The 16,439-nt window shown below is 26.9% G+C and overlaps 1 protein-coding gene across 2 annotated transcripts in view; it reads right to left on the reverse strand.

Annotated features, from left to right (window-relative positions):
• The window catches only part of LOC100200964 (cyclin-Y-like protein 1-B), a 35,866-nt gene that overhangs the window by 11,016 nt on the left and 8,411 nt on the right, over positions 1-16,439 (reverse strand). For both annotated transcript variants that reach the window (XM_065799047.1, XM_065799048.1), the window contains exon 8: positions 9,247-9,409. In XM_065799047.1, the coding sequence (XP_065655119.1) occupies positions 9,247-9,409 (163 nt within the window). The remainder of the gene's footprint in view (positions 1-9,246; positions 9,410-16,439) is intronic.

Below are 16,439 nucleotides of genomic sequence, written 5' to 3' on the forward strand. Positions count from 1 at the left end.
TATATATATATATATATATATATATATATATATATATATTTATATATATATATATTGGCATTCGGCAATGCCACCTAACTGCTGACCTGACAATGTCAAAGATCCATATCTTTTGACCGACCTTGTTTTTTTATGTTATTGTCGTGAGAAAATAACTTTTCTTAAATTATTTTTGATTTAATTGATAAAGTTTTAATAAGTTTGTAATAAAGCTAGAATAAACAAGATTTAAATTTTCATTAAAAGTCACGTAACTTGTTATTAGTGAAACACGAAATACATCACAAAATACGCATAGCTTGTTTTTAGTAAAAATTCAATTTTCATTAAAAAAAAATTAAACTGTAAAATTAGTTAGCATAGCACTAAAAATGCTATGATGTTTCGTGAAGGAAGCGGCGCAGGTTTGAATAGTATATTTGGAAATTTATTTTTGAATTTTTGTTTTAAAGTTTTTTTGTAGTTTAGTGCGTATTACTATTACTGTTGTTTATTAAAGTTATGTTATTATTTGTTATAAATTATTATTTTTTTAAATTTAATTGGATAGGTGCATGAATGCACAAACATCGACAGACTTGCGCCATCCATTTGTACAAGGTTGTGCGGTGCACAAGGCTGCGAAGGCACCAGTGCCGCCAAAACATGCAAAAAAGATGGATAACACAATTCCTTTGTATATATTATTTACAAAAAGTTGTACCTTTTTGTAGATAATATATATATTTATATAAATATATATATGTTATATGTATGTATGTTATATATGTATATATGTTATATATGTATATATGTATATATGTTATATATGTATATATGTTATATATGTATATATGTTATATATGTATATATGTTAAATATGTATATATGTTATATATGTATATATGTTATATATATATATATATATATATATATATATATATATATATATATATATATATATATATGGATAGATATCGATATATAGAATATATTCGAGGTTAAGTATTTTGATGTAATAATACGAAGTCTCTTGTACGTGTTACAGTGCTCAATATTACTGAATAATAGAGCTATATATAATTATATTTAGATGAACAAAAACAACTGATTAGCGGGACTTAAAGTTTCATGCCCGAAGGCAATCATCAGCCGTTAATACAAACAAAAAGCGTAAACAAACCGTTACAAAAACGTAAAAAATTACTGTAGAATGACATCTGACGTTATAAACAAATCTAGGTAAAAAACAAATCAAAAAACAAAAAGCCGTTATAGTTTACTAGTCCCCTGTGTCAAATAAAGATAATAGGAATTTTTTTGAATGTCGACACTGAGATACATTTCGTTTTTTTTATTCAGTAGGTTTTTTCCATTATGCAATAAAATTACATATTTTTCGTAGAGACAAAGGTGGCATATTTTTGTTGCTAGACTGTAAGGTTTACAACGTTTGACAATTTTCCATTCTATAATGGGCTCTATGTTTTGGTCTTTTAAGCTCCATATTTCCTTAGATAGTTCTGTGTCATTTCTATATTTAACTGATGCAAATGATTTGAGATGGTTTGCGTATCTTAGTTTAAAAGGTGTATTACTAATGCCAAAATATACTTTTTTATTACGATCATGATGACTGGAACTTACGGTTGCTTGATAGACAATATTGCTAGATAAACATTGATTGTTCAAAGGACAAAATGCTTTATCTACGCAGTTACATTGGTTGGTTTTTAATTGATTTTTGTTGTGTAAAATTTTGAAATTATGCGAATTTATGATAGATTTTAGGTTAGGCATGCAACTGTAGCTAATCTTAATAGAATTTCGGTTGAATATTTTATGTAGCTTGTGGCCGGCTGGAAAATGTAAGTCAATAAGGGCTAGAAAACGGTTTCCTATTTTTGTTTTGACGTTTAAGCTGAACGGAGGGTTATACCAAATAATATTACGTTTACGTTGCTTTTTTTGTTGATTTTGACTTGAGATTATTTGTGGTTGGAAGGTAAGGTTCGATTTGTATCCCGATTTTTTTAAAGCCTCTTTATACGGTGGAATAGCCTTTTTGAAGAATATTTCATTAATTGACATGGAAGATAATCTTTGTTCAATATTGCGAGGGATTGCTTTTATTATGCTTGGAGGGTGGTTGGAATTGGAGTGGATGTACCTTATTTGATTATCAGGTTTAAAATATGGTTGAAATGTATCGTTACTTAGATTTAACGTAACATCGAGGTAGTTAACAATTTTTAAATTAGATTGAATGGTGATTTGAAGATCGTTTCTTTTAAAAATGAGTGTTATATGCTTTTTGATTTTTTCCATTTGCTGACCGTTTTTGTTCTTGAATACAGCAAGACCGTCGTCACGATATAGGCCGAAATCTTCTTTATTATAATGTTGTGAAATTTGATACAGTATGAAAATACCTATTAATTCGCAAACTTCAGCACCATCAAATGCCCCCATTGTTACATCGAACAACCCACCTCTTTTTTTAATCCATGCTTCATCGTTGTTGAAGATAAGAGATTTTCTTGCTTTATTAAAGCTTTGTCTTCGCTTTTGATGACGATATGATGGTCAGCAAAATTCATAGCATTGTTGAGGGTGCTTTCCTTTATGGAAGGGTAAAAATCGTTAACATCAAAAACTAGGAATTTGTATAAGTGCTTATTGGTGATTTTTTTAAACCAGTCTAAAACATTTTTTGTACTTTGCCATTGATTCAAAAAAAGTTTATTTTTAAGTTCACAATTAATTTTTGTTAAAATTACCTTAGAAATTCGTCCTACCTCATTTTTTGAAGGGTTCAAAAGGCGCACAGATGGATTGTTTACGAAGTTTTCCTTGTGATCTTTCAAAGTGAAAAAACAGTTAGAGGATCCGTTTATTTCTATTTTTTTATATACCTCGTGGTTGGTTAAAATTTGTTTTCCTTCTTTGTTTATATGGTCTTTTAATTTTGGATTTGCTTTTTTGTAGGTAGTGGTAATGGCATTTGTTAACAGATTATTGTAATCTTCTTTAGACAGTTTATACATATTTGATGTTTTATCAGCAGGTGTTAGGGTTTTGTGAGATTTACGTATAGTTTTGATATCTTCTTTCATACCATTTTGAAAAGTGTAGCGTATGTCTTGAAACTTTATTGATTTAATAAGATTGATTAAGTCTTTTTCGAAGAATGACATTTCTTTTATTTGCGGTGGACATATAGGAGATCTAATTCTGTAGTTTGTATAATTGATATTGTCTTTAGTTCTTGGATCGTTATTAATAAAAAAGAACGCTTTCCATCTCATTTTCTTTAAGAGTAATTCCCTTTTGTTTAATAATTTTAATTTAAAGTCTCTTTCTGACGGTATTGAAATGTTTTTTATTGAGTAATCAAAGTTTATTTTATCCATCGCGTTGACGACTTGAGTAAAGTGCTCAACTTTACGGAGCAAATATTTGAATAGATATTGATATATAGAATATATTCGAGGTTAAATCTTCAAATCACCATTCAATCTAATTTAAAAATTGTTAACTACCTCGATGTTACGTTAAATCTAAGTAACGATACATTTCAACCATATTTTAAACCTGATAATCAAATAAGGTACATCCACTCCAATTCCAACCACCCTCCAAGCATAATAAAAGCAATCCCTCGCAATATTGAACAAAGATTATCTTCCATGTCAATTAATGAAATATTCTTCAAAAAGGCTATTCCACCGTATAAAGAGGCTTTAAAAAAATCGGGATACAAATCGAACCTTACCTTCCAACCACAAATAATCTCAAGTCAAAATCAACAAAAAAAGCAACGTAAACGTAATATTATTTGGTATAACCCTCCGTTCAGCTTAAACGTCAAAACAAAAATAGGAAACCGTTTTCTAGCCCTTATTGACTTACATTTTCCAGCCGGCCACAAGCTACATAAAATATTCAACCGAAATTCTATTAAGATTAGCTACAGTTGCATGCCTAACCTAAAATCTATCATAAATTCGCATAATTTCAAAATTTTACACAACAAAAATCAATTAAAAACCAACCAATGTAACTGCGTAGATAAAGCATTTTGTCCTTTGAACAATCAATGTTTATCTAGCAATATTGTCTATCAAGCAACCGTAAGTTCCAGTCATCATGATCGTAATAAAAAAGTATATTTTGGCATTAGTAATACACCTTTTAAACTAAGATACGCAAACCATCTCAAATCATTTGCATCAGTTAAATATAGAAATGACACAGAACTATCTAAGGAAATATGGAGCTTAAAAGACCAAAACATAGAGCCCATTATAGAATGGAAAATTGTCAAACGTTGTAAACCTTACAGTCTAGCAACAAAAATATGCCACCTTTGTCTCTACGAAAAATATGTAATTTTATTGCATAATGGAAAAAACCTACTGAATAAAAAAAACGAAATCGTATCTCAGTGTCGACATTCAAAAAAATTCCTATTATCTTTATTTGACACAGGGGACTAGTAAACTATAACGGCTTTTTGTTTTTTGATTTGTTTTTTACCTAGATTTGTTTATAACGTCAGATGTCATTCTACAGTAATTTTTTACGTTTTTGTAACGGTTTGTTTACGCTTTTTGTTTGTATTAACTGCTGATGATTGCCTTCGGGCATGAAACTTTAAGTCTCGCTAATCAGTTGTTTTTATTCATCTAAATATAATTATATATATATATATATATATATATATATATATATATATATATATATTTTGGTTTGTGCAACCACTTTTTTAATTAAAAGAAAAATTTTCCTAGTTTTATTCATGTTGGGAGTTTAATTAATTAAATTAGTAAATATGTATGAAAATAAATTAATAATTTAGATTTTAAGTAATTTCCACAAAAAAATAGCAAATATACACTCCTTATTTCAGTGAATTTTTGAACAAAATACATCAAAGCATAGCTACTCAAAATAAAAAAAACGTTGATGAAAAAGCATAGATTGTTACCGCGATGCAAATAAAACTTACGAACTATATTGCTAAGAAATTTAAAACTGAATATGCTTTATCGCTAAACAATTCATTAAAAAAAGTCATTATCGTTTAATGACAGAAAAAAAAAGAATTTATCTTTGTGCGGCAAAAAAGAACTTTTAATTGAACCTTTTACTTGAAAGTATATCTCATAAAATATGTTAACATTTATTAATTTAGTTAGTCATATGTTTTGTTTTAACGCTTTTAATTGGTTAGAACTTCTTAAAAATAAATTTCACACGTGAGCAAGCTTATGAAACATTTAAAATTTTTTAATGAGTTACGTTGGAAGCTTGTGATATTAAAATTTAAATGCTATGCCTTCTAAGAAGACAGTTGATTCATGGAATTTCTCTTGTGCATCATATTAACTTGAATATAGAGTAATGTATGCAAAATATGTAGAGAATTTTATGAAGAACAGAAAAATAATGGGAAGTTTGAAATAAAAGATGTTGCACAAATTAATAAGTTTGATACTATAATATTTATTTCATCTTATAATATGTTTTTATGGGTAGATTACTTTATTTATAAATTTTTTAATTAAGGTGCCGAAACATTTGTCAAAGGAACAAAAACAGTTAAAAGAAATAATTTTAAGGATCACGTGAACAGAAGTCTTACTCATCAAACAGCTGTTTGCCGATTAGGGGAAAAAAGAAATGCAAAAAAAAACTTATAACATCAGAATGAGTTCAACAGTCGTTGAAAAACAAACCACTATTGTTACGCATAAGCAAACTTTATCAACTCATCAGTCAAATCAATTACTACAAAAATTTCAATTAGCACATTTTTTAGTTACAAAAGGAAAAGGTTTTTACTCTGCATTGGCTTTGAAAAAGAATTTCATACAGTTTACACTTTTTTTTAACCGCGATTTGGGAGATGATATAACCAAACCACTTAACGAAAACCGTATATCTTATTATGGAGTAATGAGTGACAGTAGCAGCAGTGCTAAGTCAAAGGATGAAAAAGAGTTGTTTGTAATGAAAACGGCTGCTATGGTTTTCCAAAATTTTCAGTTATGAGTCTGGAAGTAGTAGCTGATGCCAATGCAGAAGGGCTTAAAACAGCTTTAGAAAACTCAATCCGCAAGTTACATTTAAATACGCAGCGTGCTGACAAAGAGATAGGACTATGTACTGATGAGGCCCCAGTTAATATTAAGATGTACCGTCTTATAAAAAAAGAAATAGGAGATCATTACCAATTAATTTTGTACCCTGGCCATAAAATTGAACTTATCTTGCATGATGCATTTACAGGATTGCAAATTAATTGCAATGTTGGAAAAAATTGCGCAAATATTTACTACTTTTTTAAACGAGCAAATTTAAAATGGGGTTTGCTTAAGCGACAATCACAATTTATGAACATTATTTTAGTAAGATATAAGAGACCAACCGGAACAAGATGGATTGAGCATTAACTTAATGCACTTAACTCTACAATTAGAAATCTTCCAATATTTTTAGGCTTTGCAAAACATCAAATTTTAAATCCATATAATAAACAAATGAAATCTGCAAAAAGTATACTGCAGGGCTATCTGAAAGATAATTCAAATATCTTAAAGATTATTTTTAATTGTATAAAAATAGATATTTTAAAAAAGACTTGAACCAATAAGTAAAATTCAATAAGTAAAATTCAAGATTCGGAATTAATTCTTCCACAGCTTTTGACTATATTATCTTCGTGTGCTAAAACCATTAAAAAAACTCTCTCAACTGTTAACTCGTGAAAAAGAAAAAAATATTAAAAAAATCAGACATATTTCCAATACTTTGCAAATTATTGGAAGATGTAGTAATTGAGCCTGACATAAATTTTGAAGTACGAAAAACGAGAGCAAAAGACGGCTTAACTAAAAATCAAGCAAAGTAATAATATTATGGCTATGAATTGCAAGGAACTTTAGATGATGCGCTACTTTAATGTACACATTTTTTTTACTGGCATTTTGAAAAAATTAGACAAGTCGCTTTGCGCTAGGTTTCAATCTGTTACTGAAAATCTGCTATTTAACGTATTGGCAGAATTGTCTGATGAAATTCTTAACTTTGTTAATATTACTGTTGATACGTTCAAATCTATCTTGTTAGCAAACAAATATGATTTAAAAAAATTACTAAGTGAAGTTGAAATATTATATGAGCACATCAGGCGCTTTTTAGCTCATAAAAGACCTCCAAAACTTTGGCAAGCAGTATTTTTATCTAAGTATGAGCTAGGCATTTTAAACATTTTACATACAACTAAAATTTCTATTGTGTTACCTATAAGTAACGCGAAGTCAGAGCATGTATTCTCTTTTCTATGGAAAGTATTTTCTAAAACTCGTCAATCATTATCTAATCAAACCTTAGAAGATATTCTTCAGCTCAAATGCGATAGAGACTTTTCTGAAAGCCGCTATAAACATGCCATAGAAATGTATTTAACAGAGTATCCTGATGGTGGAATCAGAAAACGAGTTCGTCGACCAGACAGTCATTTGTATCCAAAAAAACGTGCTTCAAACAATTCTAGTCAGAAAACAATAACACAATTGTTAGAAAACATCACTTCATCCAAAGCTGAACAAACAATTGAAAACATTGACATTAGTTTGTTCTCTGACAAAAATAGTCATCGTCATCCAATGAAGATGCTTTTTTATGAAATATAGATTTTGATGGCTATAAATTTATTTTGTTTTTTTGTTTTAAGTTTTACTGTGAAAATTTTTTTGACTACCTAAAGTAGTTTTAGGTCGGCAAAAATGTATATATATATATATATGTATATGTATATATATATATATATATATATATATATATATATATATTACATACATACATACATATATATATATATATATATATATACATTTATATATATATATATATATATATATATATATATATATATATATATATATATATATATGTATATATATATATATATATATATATATATATATATATATATATATATATATATATATATATATATATATATATATATATATATATATGTATATATATATCCTTCCAATTTCAAATGCTTTTGTTGAACGCATCTTTTTTTTCTCAAGTCACATATATTAAGAACAAACAAAGAAACAGAATGTCAACAAAACTACTTGAGCCAGTAGTACGGATCAAATCCTACCTTGCCAGTCACATAAAATGCTGTAAGATCACAAGCAAAATGTTTGCTAAATATAATTTCAAATTTAATTCAAGTTTTTAAAATCAAATTTAATTCAAGTATTTACTCTGACAGCATCGACTCAGACAATGATGATCTTTCTTGGATTCCTAACATGGATTAAATGGAAATAGAAACAATAAACCTTTTGTAAAAAGTCATATTTTTTCCCCAACTAATTCTATCATCCAGTTTTTTTTATTAGGTTTTTCAGTATAAGTGTATGAACCATAATAAAAGTGATGATTTGGAATATTAAAATAGCCATGTGATAACCATGTGCAGGGCTTGCAGCACCAAAGGGTCAAAAAATATTAAAATATTTTTACATTTTGTTTAAAAAGTTTTGAAAAAAGAGGGCACAAGGTCCCCGCTGCTGCAATATCTAACATGATAACACTTTTTCCTAAATTGGTAGATAAAAAAATTGTTAAAAAAACTATTAATTATCTAAAAAGACTATTAGTTATCTTACATGATTCCATAAAAATTTGAAATAAAACATGAAAATATAGTTTTCATAATTTGGCATTTTACAATCAAATTATTTTGGCATTTTACAACCAAAACTTTTGGCATTTAACATGTAAAAAGTTCTGACAACCCTTTGTTGAAGATGAAACTTAAAGATTTCTGCTAAAATAGCACTCTAGCACTGCTGTGTCTATTTAAAAAAGACCTGGCTTAAGAATGGTAACAAAAAAATTATGACTTCAAACAACATTAAAAGATTTAAAAATAACTACTGCAAAAACTTTTTTTTATTTCAAATGTTTTGGAATTCACTTCTATCTTTATCTGACTCAATTTATAGTTTTTTAAAGTGTTCCTCTTTTGTTTGAAACAATAATGACAAAAATATTACAGGTAGATAGAATGAAAACTGTATTAAAACACCAGATACTTGAACAACTGAGTTTTTTAGCCAGGACAACAAGATGGTTTTACAGATGATTTTTATATATCAAAAAATATTATCATCCTTTCCACACCAAAACTTAAATATAACATTCACAATATATTTTCAAAATTTTCCAACTTACCTCTAATTTTTTAGCTCTATTAGGGTCTAATGGTTGCATGGCTAATTGAAAATTATTCTGTTCAGCTAGTGCGCGCAGATCAAAATAAAACTTTGCATATATACTTGATGGTACATTTATGTTGTATTGAAGCATTTCCAAAAACACACGTTCCAATTCGTTCCTAAAAATAAAATGCATATTTAACAGTTGATATAAAAAATTTTTATATAACAATCAAACCATCAATGTTTTATAGTGAAATGTGACTTTTTTACTACAATTTAGTTTTATAAGCAAAAAAAAGCTTTAAAATTTGTTATAATTAAAATAAGTTATATTAATACAAATAAATAGCTTTATGAATTTTTTAAATTTTTTTATTTTGGCATTTTATATTTATATATGGTGCATTCCATAGTTACTGATGTAATATTTGCAAGTTTCATACCTAATTTAAATACTTTCCATTTATATTAAATACTCAGAGAACCATAGTTGTTTAAAAAAATAGTCAAATTTTATTTTATTTTTTAATAACATTTATTATTAATAAAATTGGTATATTAAAGATATTATATAGTTCCAGTAAACCTTGAGACATAGCATGCGGGCGCCAAAATGAAGAGGCCCTTAAACATCAAAGATTTTTTTTTTAATTTGAAATAAAAATTCTCATAACAAAAAATAACTATTCGGTGACTCCTTTATAAATATTTCGAGAATAAAGGCCGTAAAACGCTGTCACATTGACCAGAAATAATTACACCAAACAATCCAAAAATGAAAATTTCAATTTTGTTTTCTTATTCTTTTTCCACTCTAATCACAGTTTCATAATATAAACTTTATATAGTTAATAAGCAAATAGATTTTTTAAATCAAACAAGGTACATTTTTTTTGCCAATAATTTTCTCAATAACTTTCTTTTTTTTGGTAATAGTTTGAACTACGAGATGTTTTTTTTTTAATTCCTTGCAATGATTTTGATGAAGCAATTAATTTTGACAATCCAATCTCTTCATTGCATTTTTTAATTTCATTAACATCAACCAAAATAACCTTGACATCCATATTTTCTGCTGCTTTTGCAAATTGGGATGCTGTTATACTTCAGTATTTCGAGTCAAAGTTCTGGATTTTACAAATCTTTTAACAAATCCTCTAACTCCGCCAATAACAGATTTGCCATGCATGGATGCAAAAAAAGCCCATTTAATTTTCATCTTGTGTCGTTTTGATAACATTTTTAAAGACTCCATTAAATTTTTGTAACATTTTTAAAGACTCCAACTTGTTTATCCGCGCAGCGGCCTTGTACGTCGAGGTTCGTGTTTCGGAGTTATAGAGTTGAGAGAGGGTTATAACCACTATTAAGTAGCCTCCTCATCTGTAGTGGCCTTCTTGGCCTTGAGGAGGTGAAGATTGAAATTATAACCTGGCCGTAATGAGCACTCTGTGGTTCGTTTTGAGTGATACATTCAAAGTTTTCTGCAAAATCAACTCCTATGACAGCTTGGTTAGAACTTTATTGTATACATATATCAATCATTTGACAATATAGTTTAGCTTGATTAATTTTTACATATGCATGATCCAAAAAATCAGGAACTAGTTCGTATAATTCATATAATAATTCCCTTATTGCCTCAGATTAAGACACTTTCTCAATATTGCAATAAAAGAAAGAAACTCTGTATAACTAGAAGCATGATGACTAGAAACATTTAGAGAAAATCTGTAGTACTATTAACATGGTAAATTTATCTTTTTGCAAAGAATTCCTGCGATACAAACACTTTGTGTTACAAATTTCCTCATTTCATATTGCAGGTTTAAGTTATTAAAGGTTAAAATTAAATTCAGAGCTGAAGACATTGTTTAACTTACAAACTAGGTGTAAAAGAATGGAAACTAGGTATAAAAGATTTTTAATTAGTAATTGTAACTTTTGTAATAAGATCAAATGACACCAATAAATTAAAATCACATGTTTCATTCTGTTGTTTCAAGAGTAGTAAACTGAATCTAAAATGGTTTATTTTTTATCAATTATTTTTTTATCAAAAAAATAATTGATAAAAAATTACTTAAAAAACCAACTTAAAAATTTTTTTTAAGTTGGTTTTTCTGTGCAACCTTTTTATTAAGAATGGTAGGTATGCTTATAATTCTTTTGATATTAATATGCTGTAATTTCTATATTAAAAAAATATTATAAACCATCCTTTAAGTAATTTATGATATGCAATAACATTTGTCACATAAGAAAACATTTTTAAAAAGTAAACAAAAATAATTTCAAAACATCAGCTCAAGTATAATAAGAATGTTAGGGTAAAATAATGATAGATAAAATAAAAAAATGTATACTTTATATTTTACTTGCTTTACATTCAGCTTCTAGGTATTCATAAAGCCTAAGTTAATGTTGACTATTTATGTTCTAAATTTATATAAATCTAAATGTAAAGTATAACAATTTAAAATACTGTTTTTACTTTTTGCTTTAGTATGATAATATGTTTAGGTCAGCATTCGGCAATGCCGACCTAACTGCCAACCTTAAAGTGTTTGAGGTCGGCAAAAAATTGCCAACCTTGTTTTATTGTTTTATGGTAACCCCTTTGTATCAAATTTTTTTTGCCGACCGCTAACAGTTTGAGGTCAGCAATTTATTGCCGACCCCATTTTTCCTAATTCCGAGGGTTGATTTTGTGTATAATTCAATTTTGTGTTAAAATTTAAATTTTGTAAATATGATAATAATCAATTTTCATATTAATTTCGAATCTTTTTATCTTTCAGATTTATAATACATACAAAAACGAAATTTAGCATTATTAGTTGCAAAAAACAAACAGAAAACTTGTAAACACTTATTCAAACACCTAAAAACTTAGAAAATACTAAACAATTATCAAAACTAAACTTCATAGAAGTCTTAAAAAGAACTGGAACTGTGTTTGTAGCAGTGAGACAAAATTAGTTACCTTTTTTTTAAATGATTACCTAAAAGTTACAACCACCGGAAATTTGTAGTGAAAAACTTATTAAAAAAAAACATGAAACTTCAATTCTTATACATGATAAAACCACAGAAATATTAAATAAAAATTAATAAATCAAAACATCACTGACAATTTAGTTCTATGGAAGTATTTAAATCCAATATTAAAAAAAAGAAGCTAAATCCTAACGTAACAGCTGCTCAATGTGGTAGATTGTCTTAAATGTGGTATATTGAACTTAAGAGAATGAAGAGATCTTAATGCATTTTAATAAGCTGCATGCAACTTGGGTAACATATACTAATCTTCTAATGCTCTTCTAAATAAGGTAAAAATAAGCATGATATGACATTAGCATGACATTAGGTATGGACCTGACATAACAAAGCACAGTATTAATATAGACCTTTTCATCGTTTTATTTTCATAGAGGCAGGTTGATAGGATCAAAGGATTCTCTAAACCTTATTGAAACAGTGAATTGTGGTGGGTTTCATAAAAATATTTTGACAATAAACTGGTCACACTTCTTTGCTCTGATAAATAACGCTTCTTTGCTCTGATAACACACTTCTTTGCTCTGATAAAAAAAAAACAATCATATACGTTGTCAGATTCATTGTTACTTGCTTTTGTGCACTGAAATAGCCTCAGCAGGCTATATCAGTGCGATGTCAGAGATGATATCTAAATACGCATTCATAGCTTTGATTTTTCAGGAGAAAAAAAAAGAAAAAATGAAGATAAATAAAAAAAAACAGCTATAACATAGTAATCTTGATCTTATAGCTGTTTTTAATTATCAAAGAATGACAGAGGGAAAGCATTAGCCATCTATATAAATTTATATGAATCTCGAGGAGAGAAGGTTGTTTTTACTTTTAATATTTCAATATATACTATTGCTATATAAAATACATAGTAATTATTGTTTATAACTTTCTAAAATTAAATTTTAATTAAAAAACATTTTTTTTTTCTGAGTTAAACATTATAATTTGTAAAAATATTACCAGAATTTAATTTATAAGTATAATTATCTAAATTAATATATATATATATATATATATATATATATATATATATATATATATATAATATATATATATATAGGCCTTGGCGGGAAGGGAGAGCATTAGCCTACACTCCCCTACAATGGTTTACAGGAGCAATTTACGATTTTCGCAAAAGTAATATTTTTCTCTCAAAAGTGTAATTATCATTGTAACTAAAATGAAAAACACTAAGTCATTTTATAAAAAAAAAAATATATTAATTAAGAGTGCTGATTTATTTGAATAATCTATAAAATTTAAATTAAAAATAAATTTAAAAAACCTAAATTATATTGATAAAATATTATATTGTTCATCTGATAAAATATAGAATTATTACACTCTAAATTATTGCATAATAATTTTTATTTTATGTAATGAGTTATACATTTTATATCTTAATATTTATATCCTATTTACTTTTATTATGGAATTTTTAATTGTTGTAATAATAGTTAAAATGCCTGCATTCTATTATAATAAGAAAATATAAAACATTTTTTATAAGCAGTAAAAACTTTTATAGCTCTTTGTCAAATTTTTTGTCAAATAAGTCATGTTAATAAATAAGTTAATACATAAATGGATCGCTAGTGTGAAAACCCAAAGACAATACTTGTCTAAAAAATTTTTTCATGGCACAATAAATGATGCTTGTTATGTATATATTCTTGTAACATTAACATATGCACAAACATATGTTTGTAACAAGTATAAAACCAAATTTTGTATTTAATAAGCAATTTTTTAATGAATAAACAGATAGCTCATGCAAAAACCAAAACCTCTTGTTAGAAGTTGTTTAGAGAAGCAGCTCTCATGGCATGCCATGTTCGTTTTAGTAGAGTTTTTCTCCACTTTGCACTCATTTACTCCCGCCAAGGCCTGTATATATATATATATATATATATATATATATATATATATATATATATATATATATATATATATATATATATATATATATATATACAGGCCTTGGCGGGAGTAAATGAGTGCAAAGTGGAGAAAAACTCTACTAAAACGAACATGGCATGCCATGGCACTCATTTACTCCCGCCAAGGCCTGTATATATATATATATATATATATATATATATATATATATATATATATATATATATATACACATATATATATTCACATATATATATATATATATACATACACACACACATATATAAATATATATATATATACACATATATATATATACACATATATATATATATATATATATATATATATATATATATATATATATATATATATATATATATATATATATATACACACACATATATATATATACATATATATATATAGAGAGAGAGACACAAGGCAATGAGTTCTGGGTTTTTTAATGATACTTTATATCTTTAATTAAACAATAAAACATACAGTTTATTTTAACACAATGTTGCAAGTTTTTTAAAAAAGGTCAGATTTTCTTAGGTTTAAGAATTCAATTTGAAAATTAATTTTTTAACAGCCTTTATTCAGAAACTCTGGTTTAAAATAAAGCTTATAAAAAAGCAAAAAGAATTCATAAAATATCTTTCACATTTCACATAAAAAGATTATTGAAAAACAAAATATCAGATTATCTAGATAAAAGTCCTTTCCAGAACTTTTTAAATAAAGTATTTAGAACTTTTTAAATAAAGTTTTTAGAACTTTTAAATAAAGTTTTTAGAACTTTTTAAATAAAGTTTCAGAACTTTTTAAACAAAGTTTAGAACTTTTTAATCAAAGTCTCAGTTTTTAGATAATTAGACTTTTGGTAAAAGATTACTACATCTGTCCAGCAACATCTGTAGAGTAGTCCAAGATCACCTTTTTTTTTTTGTTACTCCAACAGCATCTGTCCAATATCATGTGGAAATTCTATGACCCTAACAACATCTTTAGAAAGATGTAACTACATCTGGTAATTTTTCTCCAAGTCCAATAACATCTGGAGGAATTTCCTCCAGATGTAATTACATATGAAAAAAATCTTATATGCAAATACATCTGCTTAAAGTTATGCATTTATAATAATTATTTTTTTCCAGATGTAACTACATCTGAAAAAACCCATATATGAAACTACATCTGGTTAAAATAACGCATTATAATTTAATAATTTCTTAAAATCCTGTAGCTATTTTTAATATAATTTAAAAGGTAACTACATCTGTAGTAATCTGTAGTAATCATATACTTTTTACACAGATGTTATTATACATCAATGAAATTTCAGATGTTGTTGGAAAGATGTTATTATACCTCAGTGTATTTTACAGATGTTATTAGACATGTAATTAGACAGCAAAAACTGATGCTGTTACCCTGACCCAGACTTTTTCTACACAGTGGTTATTAAAAAAAATATTTTCGTGCTTTGTTTGATTTATAAAAAGACAATACAATACTCATCTACAATACAATACACGATAGACTCTGTGAGCCAAAAAAAATTTCCTTTTAGGGTTGGGTGTCCATAACATCATTGAAAAGAGGACTCCACATCATTTACATACTTCAAAGCAAATGGCTTTATCAACTTTAGTTGAAAATAAAGAACATAAAGCATTCCATTCTTTTTTTTGTAAATAAAGTATGCATTGAAACAGGCTTTTTTAACTAAATGATTAAAATCTTTTTTGTACCACTTTTTCTGTCAAGTACAATGTTCTGTTAAATACAATGTTCTGTTAAATACAATCTTCTGTTAAATATAAGGTGTCTGTCAAGTATAATGTTTCTGTCAAGTACAATGTGTACAATTTGTTCAGAATGATCAATGTTTAAAAAAGCATCATGCAATATGTTTGTATAATGTGTCATATACACATAGCATGTGTCTAAATGTTGTGTTATATACAAGTGCATTAATACATATAACTGTGGTAACTAGAAAAATTGTTTTTTAATACCAGCGATATCTTAGTTTAGTTAAATACATCCAAATATCACTAGATGTAGCTTCTTCTAATTTTGAAAGAAAAGAGGCTTAGAGTGGACTTTGCCCATATTGCAATACTATATAATAAGGACTACTCCATAGGCACCATCTATGGAATTATCAAAATTATAAATATGAAATTTAATTGTTGCTTTTGAGTTAAAATTCAAAATATCTTCTGTTTAGTTCTATTTAAC

This window comes from Hydra vulgaris, chromosome 06 (assembly GCF_038396675.1).
Source record: "Hydra vulgaris chromosome 06, alternate assembly HydraT2T_AEP".
NCBI lineage: Eukaryota > Metazoa > Cnidaria > Hydrozoa > Anthoathecata > Hydridae > Hydra > Hydra vulgaris.